Genomic DNA, 19,089 nt, shown 5'->3' on the forward strand with positions numbered 1-19,089 from the left:
CTTACTACCTCGTGACGGAGCGTTTCTATTTTAACCCGCGCAGCTTTTCTAGCATTTACTGTACTGGTTTAGAGGACCAGGAAACTCACAGACCAATCGCATGTGCTACAATCGTCTCATGTGACACTGCTCAGCCAATCAAATCTGTGCATACCAATGCTTGCGAGTCGAGTCCGCGAGATTCACCAGAGACGTGTTGGAAACACACCCGAATTGAGGAGACGAAAGATAAAAGAGATTTCACATGACTTTTAATCAAGAATGTACAGATTTTTACATGTACATTCCTCCCACGGGCAGTTCAAAACCAGAATATCTCATAGATCTCCAATATGCTAGCTGGAGCTCACGTTTCTCACTGAACAACAGAAAGTAGGAAAGTGGTAGCTCTGTAAGAGGAAATGAAAGAGAAGAGGAGGCATTACAGCTGTTCATTTGTTATGATGTGTTGAGTGTTTATTATATAATTGGTTAAGACTACACTTCATCACTTCAAGCTACACTTTTTATTACATTATTTCTATAAAATTAGGCACTTTAGTTTACTTAAATTTAGAATTTATTATTTGAATAGTTATTATTTATTATCCCTCCAGTTTGATGTGAAAACTGACTGAAATATTATTTGATCTGACAGTCCGTTGTTGACTAAAAACATGTGTTGATACAACTATAGGTTATAGTACTGAATGATAACGCAAGTTCGTCGTTTTGATGTTCCGGACCTTTGCTTCAGGAAATTTTCTCTAACTAGACCTCTTTGAAATCTAATTGAATACCCCTGATCTAGGTGAACCGAACAATGGTGTAATGGTTCAGTTCGACTCCCAAGACAAGACGATGCTCACCCGACTGGCCAATAGGAACGTGGCCCCGCCCATGACACAATTTTCACAGCGAAAGCAAAATCCTGACAGGAGAGCAAGAAATTGCATCTAGAGCAAAGAAAAGCGTTTTGAGAGAAACACTTTTTTTTTTTAGAGAAAATGTTTTCACACTGATAGCAAAAAAATATATATTTGAGATTTTTTTTCAAAGTATTTTGAAAGAGATTTTTTTCTCAAAAATTAAAAATTAATATTTTTTTATGTTCTATGAGAAAATACTTTCTCTCAAAACTTTTTTTAGTCTCAAATATTATTATTTTTTGCTATGGGTATGAAAACTTTTTCTCTGAAATATTCTTTTTTCTCTCATGAAATGCTTTTTTGCTATCAGTGTGATAACTTTTTCTCTCAAACGTTTTTTTTTCTCTCAGATCATTTATTTTCTTGCATGTAATAAAGACACAATTCTAGCTCCATACTTGACTCCACCCTTTTTATCTCCATTCTCACAAGTCTCAACTTGACCAAAACTTTAAGCTAAATAAATGCTGAGAACTATAACAAGAATCCGCGGAGGGCGGGCCGCGCTTTAAAGCTGCTGTGAGAACGGCTACAGCAGGGATTGTACAGTTGTTTGCTCTCGGTGGTGTGTCTGGAACCCCCGACAAGGATTACAATATGAGCAGCAACGACAGATTTGAGATGGACTCCATGAATGAGACAGAGGACGAGGGTGATCCTCAATACGGCATGATTGAAGAGCAAGTTGGTGAGAGGACTCTGTCATTCACAGGAGATCTGCTGTGTTGGTGTGAATGTTGTGTGATTTCCAGCTAAAGACTTCTGTAGCCCATATCCTTCTACAACAGTTAGGCCCTGCTTATCTCTGGGCAAGTTAACGCCTATGAATCTATTCATATTATATTTAATACTTCAAACACTTGTGTTTTAATGGGTATAACTTAATTTATTTTACATTTATTTTAAAGTGGTGGATCATAATCAAGGACATTTACTCTTGTTATATTTAAGTAACGTTACACTTTTGAGATGCTTTCCTTTTTTTTTTTTCGCAACTAACTTCTGCATCACTACACTGAAACCCCCCCCCCCCTGTGGTCAATAAAGAAAAAGTGCTGTAATTTCATAATGCTACTCATCAGTGTTGAAAGTAGGCTAGTTAAAATTTGCTTCATCAAAATGTTACACATTACACCAGTTATAATAATCCAACAATCCAGTAATATATGATAATATAACACAACGTTTTGCTGCCTAATGAGTGCTTGAACCTCTACTGCATTTCTTTTTATTATACTATGTAAGTTACTTGAGTAACATTTTGAATGCAGCACTTCTACATATAAGAATAATTTTACACTGCTTTGGGATTATTCTTTTTTCTAAGATCAGCTTGAAATGAATGGTGCATAATTTCCCTACTGGGCATAAATACAATATTGTTGGCCCATTTCTGTTATGACCACTAGGAAACATGGCCCCTTTGCTTTGCCATCTTTAAAGGGTAGGTGACAATATGATCAAAAAGCCAGGAGTATAGGAGTCTGTTTAACGTCATGCACATGGCACGTGGGGCACAACAACCAATGGGGATGTGTGGTGCACATATTTTTAAGAGGGCACAAGCTCACATCACCCATATCTGCAATACAGAGATTAAAAATATATTAAGGCAATCGTTTGTTTAAAAGAACCCCCCAGAAACAGCAACAATCCCTGATGTGGCTGCTTTAAAGGCTACAACTTTAGAGGCTAGAGTTGATCTAGGCCAGGCTAAAATTCACTTTTTTGTTCCTTGCTTACATTCCTGATGGTAAAAACTGACACTATAACTTAAAATGGGACTAAAATAATAGAAACCTACAGTAGTATATTGCAGTGTCTGTACAGCTGTCATCTAACATGCTTGTATTTTATGAGACTGATTTGTCAGTATTTAAGCTCCTTTGTGTCTTGTCCTCAATGATGTACTGTAACACAGTATTTATGAGGCCCTCGCCATATAGAAATGATCAGTACATTCACAGTGGATGACAAAGGGCATGATCTATTTAATGGAGCCTATATTTTCTTGTAAATCATTAATGTTCACATTTAGTTGCAACATGTAATGGTATGGTAACAGCAGAAAAACACAGAAGGCTCAGATAATGCTTTTACAGTTTGTTTCAGGTTAATAATGTAATAAATGAACACCATTGTAATACAAGAAGTTATGTACCTACTACTGTTTGCCAGGGTTACTGTAGGTCAGTGTGTATTAGGGAGAGAGCTGTTGAAAATGAAAATGAATCATCAGCGGTCATGCAAAACATACAACTGTGAATACTGAAGCATGATCTTACAGCTGATTCTGTTCCTGTGAAAGAGAGTACACAAATTTTACCAAACGTCATGATATGCCCCAGGCCTTGATGCAGAAAAGAACTTCCTGTCAGAGGAAGGACAAAGCTGTGACTTGCATTAAACTTAAAGAGTTAGTATCCTGTTAGCCATAAGTTCAAATAAAATGTGTATCATGCACCTTTATGCTGCACAATTATTCTTTTTAAAATTCCAGTTTCTGTTAAAGAATGCTTTTTTTTTCTGTTTAGTCTGTTTGTATTATTCTGTGTGTTGGTATGGGGGATGTTCTCTAGAGAGGAAGTGAGCACTGGGTGGGTTGAGGCGAGAAAGGAAGAAGAGTTTCAGTGCAGACAGCTTCATGGCATAGATTCAACATGCTTTTCAAAAGAATCATACTTCCTGACTCACTGTAGGTTGCAAAGATTTCATTGGGTTAAATGACTCAGTAACTGGTGCACTTTTTATTTATTTTACAGACCACAGTGGTGATATACTGATAAAAGCAAAACACACGGCAATCATATCCTCATATACATTAGATCCTTACCCTACATGTGACATTACAGTGATGATACAGTTTACTGTGAGTATTCAGGCCTGCAATAAGTCAGTGTAAAAAGGTGGATTAACAGTGAGCCAGCTGCTAATAAAGTTTTTGTATCTATCCTTCTTTGTACCATCTTGTTCACAAGTAAGATCATCAGATATTAATAAGCCAGGCTGTAAGATTCCAGCAGGTTACCAATAAGTAAAAATAGCAATATCCTATGGCACAGTTAGTAAGGATTGGCGGTTAATTTGTTCCTGGTTCACCAGCTTGTCTTATGAGAAAATGCTTTCAGACTTTGTAGCATAACAGGCTTTGTTGGTGTTCAGACTGTTAGGCTGGTACAGTCAAAGGAAATACTTATTTGAAGAGCAGTGATTCCACAGTTAAGTTTCCCAGGCTGTTACTATGGCCCGTGTTTTGAAAACAACATCTGTCTTCAGTTAGTTTCCTCATAGTGCTCTGCTGTACATGGAAAGATTACAGGACTTTCCATATTGGACGTGGTGTCATCTTTTTTGGTATAAAAAACGCATCATTTATAATACAACTATGAGTCATAACAGCGCATACAGAAAATACTGTTTTTGTTTGTTTAGTTTTGATGTGGTCAGTGGGGAGAACACAGAATGCAGATTTCTAAATTGGAAAAAAACACTGCAGTGCAAACTGTAAATGGCCGTTGATCACATTGCAGTACATGGTGATTGCAGTAAGTCTATGTTTGTTTTCTTTTTCCCGGGAGTTATGTAGTGTTGTGGTGAGTGGTCAGTTGTGTGCAAGCAGTAAAAATGCAGCAACACCAGCATGACGTCTGGAGAAACAGGCATGTAACAGGGGACTCGCTGGTTCAAACCATAGTTTCAAACCCACAGACTGTTTTGCTAATGACTTACCAGTGTGTGCTGCTTCAGTGAGCACCATGAGGCAGAGCATGAATGTTGGCCTGGCCGGATTCCAGGTGTGAGTGTATTAATGTGAAGTGAAGCGGGGACATTAAGAAAGTGTATGGTCAGACTCCGCATTGGTAAAATAAAGATAAAAAAAACAGCCATGTGAGGCTGCACTTAGCTAATGTCAACATGCTAACATGCTCGCAATGACACTGCAGGTTTGTTTCCCTTAGCTTAGCATGCATTTGCTAATTAACGCTAAACTCACAGTACAGCTGAGGCTCATGGGAATATCATTAGTTTTACAGGTCACAAACCTATTAGTATTGGATAAATGAAAATTAAAACTTAAAAGACAGACCTAAATTACTACACATGGGGCCCCGCCACTAGCATGGCTAAAACATTACTTTTTCATCTCTTGCACAATAAAGGTTACAAAGACTAAAAAATAAAAGGTTATGTTATTAGGGTTACGGTTTCAAAAAGGTTTTGGTCAATATTGAAAGCCTGACTGATGCTGGATTTTTTAGGCTAATGTTATATCAATACTTAAAACTAATAAAAATCTAATAACAATCCTTCAGCAGCTCTTGTTTTTAATTTAACATAAGTGTGTCGTACTTGCTGTGTCACTTAGCTTCTGATTAGCTAAGTTGTGGTTTAGATCTGGCTCATTTAAACCTGAGCTTTAGAGAGTTTAAAACATGGTGGAGTGCTACAGTAAGTTGGACCTGGTCGCTCTGGTTGAAGCACAGCTTCAGCTAGGCCTGTTAAACCGGATGTATGATGATACAACCCTGTAGGGCTTGCCCCACATAGTGATTCAGAGCAGTGCCACATAATAATGCAGTTTCAGCTCTCAGCTTTCTGGCGTTGTAGTTCAGCTGACCAGATCATAACTATACCTTCTATAAATGGAAGTTAGAAATACAGAAAGTTTACAGGTGGTTTAGTTTGTCAGATATCTTGTTGCTGTGTTCTTACACAATATTAGTTTGGCATTTATGACAGTGTTGCTTTCTTACATGGGAAATAAAATTTTTACTTTTAGAAATGGATAAGTGGACGGAGCTGTAGAAATCTGCAGCTAAGCTTATGACAGAGCAAAGAGATTTTACAATTGAACAATAAACCTCATTGTCAGAGATGATAGTAACAGTAAAAGTAAGATAAGAAAAGTTTTAATCTTACTTTTATTTTTTGATATATGCATAAAATTGCTGACAGTAAGCCTAAACCTTTTTGTATACCTAAACATAAATAATTGCATATCAGTGATAACAACTTGATATTGTAACATCAGACTGATAATGTATTAGTTTTGTGTTTCTTTGATTATTATTATCATGCCTTTATTCACATTTTTGCTTTGTGTCTGTTTCTCACAGTTTACCCCGAGGAGTTTTTACCAACATACCATAGCATAAGTATTAAAGAAGGAACAGTAACCAAAGCACAACTGGTGAGTCTACACAATAATATTGTAGTCAGCTGCAGCAGCATATAAATCAAATGTTCTCTATGTGTACACGGTGTAGATTGGCAGATTGGTGGTTTGAACTAATTTATTAAGTCATACTGTGAAAATTGAAGCCAAAATAATTTAGCATTTCATAAGCTTTTCTCATGGCACACTAATTTAGTTTACAGAAGGCAGATACTGAAGTCACTGGATCGTGCATGTAGTTACATGTCCTTGCAAGAGCTTCATCAATACCTGGTTGTGTGGAGAGAAAGAGAGAGAGAGCTGAAGGGCGGGTATCATAATGTTTGTTAACGCTTCCCACTTCTCCTGCATAACCAAAATTACACGTTAAATAGGCTGGTCAAGGTTATTATCTCTGCGCTGATCGTCTTTGCACAGGCCAGTCATCATGTACGACATCATGGAGGAAGAGGGGTACGAGTTTCATGCCGTAGAGTTACCAGATAAACCTTATTTTTGCCTTCAGACAGAGTTTAATAACAAACCCGACTCCTTGTTCTTTAATGATGGCGTGAGGAGGATCGACTTCATCCTGGTCTATGAAGATGAGGACAAGAAGGACTTTGAGAAGAGGCACACGTACCAGCGGCGCAAGGTGGGTCATTTTAAAATAATTTTGAGTTGGTTGGTTTGGTATATGTGCAAGTATTTCAAGTAATGCAGATGATGCTGACATAAAACTTAGTGCAAAGTAATCTACTTACAAAAAGTAGCCATCTCTAAAAGGTTATATGTTTTGGGTTTTATTAGTGTTTTTTAGATTCAGCATCCCAAATCCCCAAGCTACTACAACACTGAAATGACAATAAAGGACAATTAAGTATAGAATCCTAAAGTCAGAGTTTTTACATTAAGATTTGGTGGCACTAAACATGCTCTTAATGAATAACATACTATTTACATGAATGGAAATTATAGCATTCAAAAAATAACTTAACTTTAACATCATATTCACTCAGTAATAGTCTATTGATGACATGAATTGAGTGCAAAACAAATTCATTATAGCGCAAAGAAGATATAGAAATTCATTATTACCTCTAATACCAATCCATAAAATATCTTGTTGAATATGATATGCCTTGCATGTTTTATTACAAATACTAACCGTGTTGACTCTTGCCTATTTGCAAAGGGAGGTTTTATTTGCAACTGGATGAGAGTCTATGTAAATTAATTTCCATTGCCAGTGGATATTCAGCACAGTGTGCACTGTAACGCTTTCACCTTTAATTATCCAGGAAAGCTGAGCATACATTGTTTGTATAGTTCCTTTCTATTGTACGTCACATTCATTCAACACACGTTCTAATTTATCTGTACAGCTGCCGGCCACGTTCCCTGAGGGAAGCTGTGGAAGTGAAGAGTGTTACTCCTTCACTTAAACCACCAAAACCGTGCCAAGAAAATTCAAATCACCTCGGTCTCCCAGTCTAAACTTGAACTTTGTCTAATGTTATTGTCTGAAATCTGAAACCGTCACAAAACAGAAAATTCAGTTGGCATATGATTGAACAGAGTAAAGCAAACGGTTAGTTCTACTTTTTTACACATCTCAAATCTAAATTTCAGTTCAGGGATTGAAGTGTAAAAAAAGGCACAAATTTAAGGACACTAAGGCATAAATTGACATTCCAAGGTGTGTTCTTTGTTTCTGTCAGTGTCTTTCACAATGGGTTTACAATGTTTGGAAATACTGGGGGTTGGTGGGTTATAGAGTTAAGTCTTTGATGATGATTTGATGCTAGTCTTACTCATATATGATAGCATGAATGGAGGTAATGGTTATAGGCAGAAGACATGTCCTGCAACTCTCAGAAGCACATAATGTACGTAGAAGGTGATCAGCCAGTTCCTGGGAAAAGTCAGGCTGTAAGAGCTGTTGTAAGTCAGAGATCTTGAGCTTCTTCACCACAGATGGCAAATCCTTGTTCATAATGATCCCAGAGCAAATTAAATCCGGTCAGGGATGAGTGGTGCAACAGTCTCTACCAGGCACTCCCTCTTTTGTTTTTCAAGAACCAACCAAACTGGGATCAAACAGAAGTTACAAAACCCCTTTTCTGCTCTAACACTGTCTGCTTGAAGGGTGCAGTTTACTTCTGATGGTGTTAAATTGTTAGCTTAAAACAATGCTAAATTAATTGATGTTTAAATATTTGATTATGTTGGTGTAAATTTTCATGCAGTTGTGGTAGTTCCTGTGTGTCATGAAAGCAGTTCAAGTCAAGGTATTTAACTTTGTTTTGTCAACGGTCCTTAGAATGGGACTGACATAAGAGGGTTCAGTGAAACTGTTGCCTTGGATAATAATGAGCCCAACTAATCAAATAACTCATCAAAAAGTTTAAAAAGCAGTTGGAACAAGAAGGTTAAATAATTTAATTTATTGTACCTGAGCTACTTTCTCTGTTATATGAATACATTTCACACCTTTTTATACTAAATCAGGGCTTTTGTCAGGTGTGTTTTTGGTTTTGGGAAAGCTGTGTAGCAGTTGAAAGCGTATATCCGGGATTCAGTTCACTGTAGCGCTATATTTGACACGACATACTTGCAAACAAGATCCTGCTCTGACTTGCTTGCAGTAATCATTGCCACTATGTGCAGTGTAAATAACGCCTGTGTCATGAAAATGGAATGAGCTGTCAACTCCAAAATATGCTTTAAATAAACATAATTAAAGGTCTTCTTTATCTTAAAACAACAGTATTGAAAAAAATAGATCACATAAAGGGTATCAAGGTGATAATGTACAGTACGTATAGGCAAAATGGGCACAGTCTTTATATGAAATGCTACAATATAAATAATTCTTGGACTTTGTTGTGTCATCCTTGACATTTGTTCTGTCTCCCCTCTATAAAGTCATATAAACGGATCTAAATTGAATGTCTCTGGCAGACAGATCCCTTCATGTAATACATCTGGTAGAGAAATGGAATCATAATGCCAGAGAACAGGGACGGGAATTAAAACCAGAAGCTCATTGAAACTCTTTTCTGTGTTCTCCTCTGTAGAGACGGCGCGAGTTCTTTGAGGCCAGCCTGATGAAGATGGGAATGGAGCTGGAGGCAACACCATCTGTAAATAGATTGCACACCTTTCTGGAAGGTTTCTTGCACTGTATCTCCTGCTTAAAACGATCCGTCTTTGTGTTCTGCAGGTGCTAGATGACAAACTGCTGTTTGTGAAAGTTCACATGCCGTGGGAGGTTCTGTGCACCTACGCCGAGGTCCTGCACATCAAGCTTCCCATCCAGCCCAACGACCTGTCCTCCCGCCCCTCCCCTTGGCGCTTTTTGTCCTGCATCACCAAGCACTTCTACCCCAACGAGGACCTGATCAGCAAGGAGTCCGAGTTCTTCACAGCCCCCTTTGAGAAAGGTCGCCTGGAGTTCTTTTACATGAAGGACAAAGACAACTTCTTCACGCCGTCCATGAGGAGCAGGATGGCAAGTTGTCTCATGTCGTTGCAGTCAGTTTTTGCTGCCTGCATGTTCTTTTCATATTTCAGATTAAAGATAATACGACCACTAAGGTTTAAACCCTCTTCTTCCTCTAGGCAAATTACATCCTGAGTCGTGCTCCCTATGAAATAAGAGGGAGCATAAAGAAGTTTGGCATCACTAAACTGCTGGATGGCGGAGTGTACAAAGCAGCCTATCCCCTCCATGACGTAAGCGATTCCCCTTTCTTCTTACGCATACGTGTTTTATTTAGACAGTACGTTTTGTCTTTCATTGAACCCCCATGTGAATGTTGTCACAGTCATATTAGCTGTGGTATATGTTGTTTATAGTTTATAACAATGAGATTTAGCATGGTTTTAAGCTATTAGTGAACAAAACATTTACTGAAAATATGATTTATCTCCCTGTTGGCTGTTTCAGTGCAGGTTCAATGTCAAGTCCAAAGAAGAGGGCTGCCCCAACGAGAGATATCTGCTCTATGAAGAATGGGCTCACCCCAAAAGCTTCTACAAGATGCAACCACTTGACCTCATAAGGTGAACACGATCATTTAAACTGAAACATCTTTGGTCGTATGTTTTGTTAATTAAAATAAGGGTTGGACTGCACTTCCCTTTCCTGTCTGTTCAAGCAGGAACAAAAACTTGTCTCATGTCTTTGCCCTTGTAAAATTTAATTTTGTTTTCCGAAGTGAGCAGTAGAGCCACAGTAGTAATCAAAGTTTTTTTTCACAGGAAGTATTATGGGGAGAAGGTCGGCATTTACTTTGCCTGGTTGGGTTTCTACACAATGATGCTCGTTCTGGCTGCCGTCGTGGGACTGGGCTGTTTCATTTATGGATACAGGACCCGAGACACCAGCACCTGGAGGTACATTTCCTTGTGGACACTCCCGAAAATGCTCCCAAGACATTTTGAATGATGAACTTGTAAATAAATTACGTATATAAAATTTTGGAAACACATTATTAAACTACAACAAGTCCTCATTATGCCTATTTTTCACCCTGCTGTTTATGTTTGCTTCATTTTTATAGATTTCACCCGTCTAATCCCCTAATTATATTGTTTGTTCTGTGTTTAAAATACTGCAGCAAGGAGGTGTGCGACCCTAAGATTGGAGGGAGTATTGTGATGTGTCCACAGTGCGACAAGGAATGTACATACTGGTTTTTGAACAGCACCTGTGAATCTTCCAAAGTGAGTTTTATTTGAATTTGAAAGTTTGTACAATGTGTTTGTCCTCCTACTGAAGGCTGTCAATATGAAATGGACAAAACAGAGAATTTGTGAAAGGTGGTGTTATGCTTTTTGGCCTTTTCCCTCTCCTTTATTGAGTTATATACCTTTTTTGTGCATGTAATAGGTTTGCAAATTGAAAAAGCCCAAAGTCCAGCCCAAAGGGAGTTCCCATCTCCCACAGAAAACACTGCTCTGAACTGCTTGAAAACAGCTCGTTTGTAGTCCAGCTGTTTCCCTTTGATGAAAGGATGAAAGCCAAATGCACGTAATATAACGCTCGCCAAGCAGCTACTCCGAAACGCCCTCTCTGCTTGTGCTACTGTTACGATATGTGTTAGCATTTAACTTGATTCCATAATTGTCATTTGAAGCCACACGGGTTCTGCAAAGTTTACAAAGGCTTTTCTGAAAAATTCAGTGGCAGAATGTCCATATTTAAATGTGTGTTTCTGATGTATTTTTTTAATTTATTTAGCCTCACTAAGAGCAGCCTCTCATTTACAGGAAGGCCCTGATCACATTCACACTGTTACGCATTCACACCTGGAAGCTGCCCAGTACAACTGCAGCCTGGTCTGCTGGCCACAAAGCAGGTTATGGGCCCTCAGTGGTGGTAAATGAGGGAGGGCTAGCACCCAGATATTTTCCCCGGTCCGGGGATTGAACTCTAACTTTTGGGCCACCACTACCCAATGTTATCCCCAGGTGCATAGTAACAGTTGTGTTTTGAACTAATTTGCGTGTGAGCAGCAGAGAACTGTAACAGTTTTGACCTCCATGTTTCTCTTTTTTCTCCATCTTTGTAGAAACTTTGTATATTTGATAACTTCGGAACCCTGGTATTTGCTGTTTTTATGTCAATCTGGGGTAAGTCTCACAATTTTCATGAAACACTACAATTTGAAATTTTGATTTTGTTCTCATCTATGGCATTATTCTAGATAGAATTCTATATATTTTTACATAATTTAGTGTACATACCACTAAAGAAATGACACTTTGCTACAAAGTAAAGTAGTGAGTGTACAGCTTGTATAACAGTGTAAATTTGGTGTCCCCTCAAAATAACACATCACACAGCCATTAATGTCTAAACTACTGGAAACAAAAGTGAGTACACCCCTAAGTGAAAATGTCCAAATTGAGCCCAATTAGCCATTTTCCCTCCCTGGTATCATGTGACTCGTTAGTGTTACAAGGTCTCAGGTGTGAATGGGTAGCAGGTGTGTTATATTTATTGCTCTAACACTCCCTCTGGTTCTGGTCACTGGAAGTTCAACATGGCACCTCATGGAAAGGAACTCTCTGAGGACCTGAAATAAAAAGAATTGTTGATCTACATAAAGATGGCCTAAGCTATAAGAAGACTGTCAAGACCCTGCAACTGAGCTGCAGCATGTTAGCCAAGACCATACAGCGGTTCAACAGGATAGGTTCCACTCAGAACAGGCCTCGCCATGGTCGACCAAAGAAGTTGAGTGCACATGCTCTGCGTCACATCCAGAGGTTGTCTTTGGGAAATAGATGTATGAGTGCTGACAGCATTGCTGCAGAGGTTTAAGGGGTGGGGGGTCAGCCTGTCAGTGCTCAGACCATACGCTGCACACTGTATCCGTATGTTCTGCATGGCTGCCGTCCCAGAAGGAAGCCTCTTCTAAAGATGATGCACAAGAAAGCCAGCAAACAGTTTGCTGAAGACGAGAATACTAAGGACATGGATTACTGGAACCATGATAAACTTATTTGGTTCAGATGGTGTCAAGCGTGTGTGGCAACCAGGCGAGGAGTACAAAGACGAGTACAAAAGTGTGTCTTGCCCACAGTCAAGCATGGTGGTGGGGGTGTCATGGTCTGGGGCTGCATGAGTGCTGCCGGCACTGGGGAGCTACAGTTCATTGAGGGAACCATCAATGCCAACATGTGCTGTGACATACTGAAGCAGAGCATGATCCCGTACCTTCGGAGACTGGGCCGCAGGGCAGTATTCCAACATGAAAACGATCCCAAACACACTTCCAAGACGACCACTGCCTTGCTAAAGAAGCTGGGGTAAAGGTGATGGACTGGCCAAGCATGTCTCTAAACCCTATTGAGCATCTGTGGGGCATCCTCAAACGGAAGGTGAAGGAGCGCAAGGTCTCTAACATCCACCAGCTCCATGATGTCATCATGGCGAAGTGGAAGAGGACTTCATTGGCAACCTGTGAAGCTCTGGTGAACTCCGTGCCCAAGAGGGTTAAGGCAGTGCTGGCAAATAATGGAGTCCATACAAAATATTGACACTTTCATCCCAGTTTGGACATTTTCACTTAGGGGTGTACTAACTTCCGTTGCCAGCGACATTAATGGCTGTGTGGTGGATTATTTTGAGGGGACAGCAAATTTACACTTTTATACAAGCAGTACACTCACTACTTTACATTGTAGCAAAGTGTCATTTCTTCAGTGTTGTCACATGAAGACATAATGAAATATTTAGAAAAATGTGAGGGGTGTATTCACTTTTGTGTGATGTGTTTATGGAGAAAGACGCAGACAATACTGTGTACTGGTATATTGTGTTTCTTCTTTGCTTATTGTCCTGCTTGTTTTTTCCTGTTCATTTCCTGGCTGTAGTAACTTTGTTCCTGGAGTTTTGGAAGCGACACCAGGCAAAGTTGGACTATCAGTGGGACACTGTGGAGTTTCTGGAGCAGGAAGAGCCACCTCGCCCAGAATATGAAGCCAAGTGTGTCTACGAGAGGAAAAACCCTATCACAGGGGTAAATCACACACACAGACTTTAGTCTGGTTACCTTTGTATACCCTAGTCAGAAAACTGCTTTAGTATTTAGATATGTGGTCACAAAACAGAAAGAAAAAGTAAAACCTTTAAGATGGGTTTTAAATATATTGCAACCAGATTTTTTTCAGATTTGTTTGAAAGGTAATATTTAGAGAAACTTTGTTCAAAAAAGTTTGTTTATGTATTGTCATGTTGTTGGTTAAAGTTCAGTATTTCATAGTGTTTTGTGATTTAGGTAAAAGAAAGTGTGCCATATACACCCTGTGGACGATGTGTTCGGGTGTCGATAGGAATTGGGACAGTGTTATTCTGGGTAATGTAAATTAATGCCAATTTTATTCCAATTAATTTCATCTTGCTAACACTTTATTTTACCAGTCTGTAATTTGCCAACAATATCCTAAGCAAACAAACAAATATACACGTTAACCTTTTAATTGCATTTTGTTCTTTAGATTCTGTTGATAGTGGCGTCCATTGTGGCCGTCATTGTCTACCGCCTGGCTGTATTTTTTGCCTTCTCTGCTCAACTCAGAGCTCAGGACCTGAAGAAGCTGGAACCCTTAAAGGAGTATGTGACGCCTCAGATGGCCACTTCTGTCACCGCCTCCCTCATCAGCTTTGTTGTAATAATGACCCTCAATATTCTATATGAGCGGGTCGCTGTCTGGATCACTGACTTTGGTGAGTTGGGATTGTACTTCTGCCCTTTCCCGACTTGAACCTGGTTTAATCCTTAATCCTTTCTTATCTGAAACACAATAACAGAGCTTCCGCGGACCAAGACAGAATACGAGAACAGCTTGACCCTGAAGATGTTCCTCTTTCAGTTCGTCAACTATTACTCCTCTTGTTTCTACATCGCCTTTGTCAAAGGAAAAGCGGTTGGCTATCCCGGGAAGCCTGTTTATCTCCTGGGACAGTTCCGGAACGAGGAGGTACAGCTTGTCCAACTAGATGTCACATTTCTAAACTACGTTATTTTTGACTCTTGCTTTGTGTCTTATTGTCCTGCAGTGTGATCCTGGTGGTTGTCTGATGGAGTTGACAACTCAGCTCTCCATCATCATGGGTGGAAAAGCCATCTTGAACAACATCCAAGAGGTCTTGATACCGTAAGAAGTCAGAATCTAAGTAAACAAGTAATACAATTAAGTAACATAATGGCAGCTTATATATGTAGCTTGTCTCCATAACAGAGGACATAAGTAAATTTGCTGCTTACAACAGGTGTCAAGGCCATAGCTAATCATACACCAACTCATCAATGTCATATTGAGTTACTGTATTTGATTTCTTCCACCCCTACACAGGTGGATCAAGAATTTGATTTTCCGCTACTGCACCCGGACTTCAGAGAAGGTGATCCCTCGCTGGGAGCAGGACTATGAGCTCCAGCCTGTTTCAAAACTAGGACTCTTCTATGAATATCTTGAGATGGGTAAGAAGAAAATAAAAGTCTTCTTTGTTTTGTCTGCCACATAACAAAGAAGAATAGAGCTGCACACATGAAGCCGGTTGTACATGCTGTTCTTAAACCGACTTGTACTTTACCAAGGTTTTTACTAGTTAAGACTTTCTTTGACATTCTGATGATGCGCATAACAAGCAAGAGATATATAAATACACTGTATGGACAAAGGTACTGGGTAACCTACACATTACTTGTATGAGATCCCATTCAAAATCCAGCTATAACAGCATCCACTCTTTTAGAAAGGCCTTCTACAAGATTTTTTAAAAAAATGTATGTTTTTCTTACAGTCATCCAGTTTGGCTTTGTGACCCTGTTTGTGGCCTCCTTCCCTCTGGCTCCCGCCCTGGCTCTGGCTAACAATGTGTTTGAGATTCGAGTTGATGCTTGGAAAATCACCACTCAGTTTCGCCGCAACGTGCCAGAGAAGGCCCAGGATATAGGTGCCTGGCAGCCAATTCTTCAAGGCATCGCCATCTTGGCTGTTGCAACAAATGTAAGTTACCACTACTGTGACAATAGCGGTAATGATCAATTTTCTGCTTTCAATACATTGACTTGGTTGTTTGGTGTCTCCACAGGCCATGATCATTGCTTTTACATCAGACATGATTCCACGCTTGGTCTACTACTGGTCTTTCTCTATGTACCCATATGGAGACCATGCCAACCACACCATGGAGGGCTACATCAACAGCTCGCTGTCTGTATTCAACATCAACGACTTCTCCAACAAGAGCCAGCCTCTGTACTCTTACAATATCACCACCTGCAGGTACAAAGATCTGCCCATCTGTGTGTGCTGGAAAGAGAGAACCATGTCTGAGTTTTCACTTTAACAACATCTTTTTTTTTATTTTTTTTTTTTTATAGAACGATAGCTTGCACAATTAAAACAAATGTGAATACTTTTACATTCAGTTTTGGTTACAAAGGTCTTTCCTAGACTTTAGAATATTATGCATTTTTTATACATGAAGGGACACCTATGATTCCACTTAATTTTAAAGATGCTATTGGTAATATTCATGTGATTAATTATTCCCTAAACATATGTATAAAACATTGGGAAAGACAAAACTCTACTACAGCAGTACTACATACTACTGTGAAACTTGGATTGCATTTGAGCAGAGATAGTGGTGTGATGGGAAAAAAATGCTTCGTCATATGCATGCACTTGAACAGAAATAAGATTGGATGGTGAATCATTAGATACTCATGTCAGGAGAAGTTGTGTAGAACGTCTTTTTTGTGTGCTGAAGGAAACTATTTGTTTTTTAGGTATCGAGATTTTCGGCATCCTCCTGGCCACCCCAGGCAGTATGAGTTCAACGTCTACTACTGGCATGTGATCGCTGCCAAAATGGCTTTTATAATCGTCGTAGAGGTGGGTATGAACATAAAAGGAAATCTCCCTAACTGGAACAAAATATTACAAAAACATATTAAAAAATATTAATGGAGCTGTCTTCTTCTCCTCACAGCACATTGTTTACTTTACGAAGTTCATCCTGTCCTACATGATCCCAGACGTCCCGTACGCTGTCAAAGAACAGATAAAACGAGAGAAATACTTGACCCAGGTTGTCCTCCATGAGACCAAGCTCAAGTTGGTGACCAAACGTTTGAAACCAGTCTATGACGAGACTGTCGAGAACATGGAGGTGAACGCGCCGAAGGAGGAGTTGGAACTTGATTTCTGAATGTAGATGAAAATGTGTAGAAGAGGAGATGAGACCTTCCTGGGTCTGTCACATGTTCATCCCTGACACTGTATACTGACTACCCAGTTTTTTTGCAGCACCTGCACAAATTAGGAGTTGACATTTTTGGGGGGAATCCTGTGGGGTCACGAGATTACTGTGGCATTTCCATGGAACATGAGTCAATTTCACTATTCATCACGGGACTGGGACAGGACAGGAAAAAAGTCAATGGGAGCAGACATAAAAAAATGCAGTCTATTATAAATAAAAGCCTTTTTTTAGATTTATTTATTGGGAACAGGATGGGACGGGAGTCATTCTTCCGGGATTGGGCAGCAACAGGATTGTCCTGAACAAGGTATGGACTTTTGTTGTAGAAAATGTGTAGCAAACACTAAGAAAGAAGACGGGGTCGTTGGATGAAAGAAGTCCAATGACCCAGTGCATGTGTCTTCTCTTACCTGTAAGAGTCTCTTTTCTAGTGAAACTAGGGATGTCAAATCAATGCCTCACACTTTGATACTTCACGTTAAACAGCATCAACCATTTCATGGGTTAAGTATGAAAAACAAACAAAACAATCTCAACTTAATAATAATAATCCTTATTTGTAGAGCACTTTTCAAAAACAAGTTACAAAGTGCTTTAACAAGTGTAAAGAATAATACAAAAAAAACAAGACTTAAATTTAAAGGTTCAGTGTTTAAGTTTTAGTGACATCCAGTGGTGAGGGTTGCAAATTGCAACCAACAGCTCACCCCACTCTCCCTTTGCAAACGCTTAGGAGAAAATCTGATCGCTGACACGCTTTGTCAGCTCTTGTGTTAACTAATATGTATGGGCCTCCATTTGTCCAAATTTTACGTCTCTTCTTACTTTTGACAACGATGACTTGACGAAACTCGCTCTATAGAGTAGTTTGTTTGGGCTACTGTAGAAGCATGGCGGTGCAACTTGGCAACTTCCCTGTAAGAGGACCTGCGGTTTATGCAGATAGAAATGGCGCATTCTAAGGTAAAAAAAACATAATGGTTCATTATGTAAGGTCTTTATTCACCACTGAAAACATAGTCATGTATATTATATTGCATTTCTGTCAGTAGACCCTCCTAAATTTTACACAGTGTGTGTCCACTTACCAGCTTTTTTCCTAGGGCTTCAAATGGTTTTCATCGGCAGATGAAAATTTGTATATTCCTGGAGATGGGTCGGTTGACATGTGAGCCCAGTAGTTTCATTCAAAGCACTTGTAGGACTTCCCATCCATGTTGGCATAAAATGTTAAAAACAGTACATGTTTGGTTGAAAGCTCTGGAAAAAAAGCTAGTGTGTAGATGGATATTTTTACCCCCATAGTGCCTTCCAGTTTTATGACAACATTTAATGGTTAGCTTGGCTATATCAGCAATGCAATGTCTCATTCCATCACTGAGCTATATGCTGGGGGCTCAAAGCTATCATGTACATGTTACCAGTAAGTGCCCGCTGCCTGGTGATTGTTTTAGTTTCCATCAGTATTATTAGATACACCATTGCACCACTTTGGAATGCAATGTTGTTTTTACACTTTTTCATCTCTATTACTAGAACTAAAGAGCTGTAGTGAAGCTCACAATGTTACACAAGTGATGAGATAGCAGGAGTTTGAACAGACAGAGACTAACTGATCGCTACATATACTGACTAAATGTGCCTCACATACCTTTACCTCTAAGACTTGAGATGAGATGTTTCAAAAGTTACATTGCTGGCATGCCATGTAAAGGTTTGATGTATGCACGTTTATGAAACCACAAGAATAATTTAAAACTGAATGCTATTTTATAATTTCACCAAAAGCAATTTAGTTCTATTTTTAATTAAATTATTGATCAGCCCTTTAAAGTAGTTTAGTTGATGTTGTGAGTATAGTCTACCTTTCTTTATGCATGTACTCCCATCTACTTCGCTGTCTTGCACTTTTTAGTTCCAATCATGTGCCATGACCACTGCACTGCACGTTCTGACTGCATGTTATATAATCCTGTGATAAAGGCGATGCAGTAATTTCATGTTCTCCTGTCATTACTGAAATAGATAATCCCTCTGCTGTGCTATTCCCTCATCTTGTGATTTAACCAAGGCACTATAAGCACCATGTATGTAAACAGTAGCAAACAGCTATATCTGATGATGCATATCTGGCTTGTCCTTTTGTTTTATACAAAATATTTTATATATTTTATACTTTAATAGGAATTAAAGATTAAAAAAAACATTTCCACCAATGTGTGTCTTGATGAATA

At 39.2% G+C, this 19,089-nt stretch overlaps 1 protein-coding gene across 4 annotated transcripts; it reads left to right on the forward strand.

Moving 5' to 3' along the window:
• Positions 1 to 1,346: 1,346 nt before the first annotated feature.
• ano6 (anoctamin 6) lies at positions 1,347 to 18,850 on the forward strand. Of its 4 annotated transcripts, none has more exons than XM_046072119.1 (20): positions 1,347 to 1,596; positions 6,026 to 6,099; positions 6,590 to 6,718; positions 9,144 to 9,209; positions 9,290 to 9,577; positions 9,688 to 9,801; positions 10,016 to 10,131; positions 10,330 to 10,464; positions 10,689 to 10,794; positions 11,643 to 11,703; positions 13,453 to 13,598; positions 13,857 to 13,934; positions 14,077 to 14,305; positions 14,390 to 14,559; positions 14,639 to 14,736; positions 14,935 to 15,062; positions 15,386 to 15,591; positions 15,677 to 15,870; positions 16,380 to 16,485; positions 16,583 to 18,850. In XM_046072119.1, the coding sequence occupies exons 1-20, from the start codon at positions 1,506 to 1,508 to the stop codon at positions 16,799 to 16,801; spliced, it is 2,754 nt and encodes a 917-aa protein (XP_045928075.1). In that variant the 5' UTR covers positions 1,347 to 1,505; the 3' UTR covers positions 16,802 to 18,850. The 4 variants fall into 4 exon arrangements, with proteins under 4 accessions (XP_045928075.1, XP_045928076.1, XP_045928078.1 ...); XM_046072120.1 differs by lacking the exon at positions 1,347 to 1,596 and adding an exon at positions 4,394 to 4,453; XM_046072122.1 differs by lacking the exon at positions 1,347 to 1,596 and having other exon boundaries at positions 6,029 to 6,099; positions 6,643 to 6,718.
• The last annotated feature ends 239 nt before the right edge of the window (positions 18,851 to 19,089 follow it).

This window comes from Micropterus dolomieu, linkage group LG16 (assembly GCF_021292245.1).
Source record: "Micropterus dolomieu isolate WLL.071019.BEF.003 ecotype Adirondacks linkage group LG16, ASM2129224v1, whole genome shotgun sequence".
Taxonomy (NCBI): Eukaryota; Metazoa; Chordata; class Actinopteri; order Centrarchiformes; family Centrarchidae; genus Micropterus; species Micropterus dolomieu.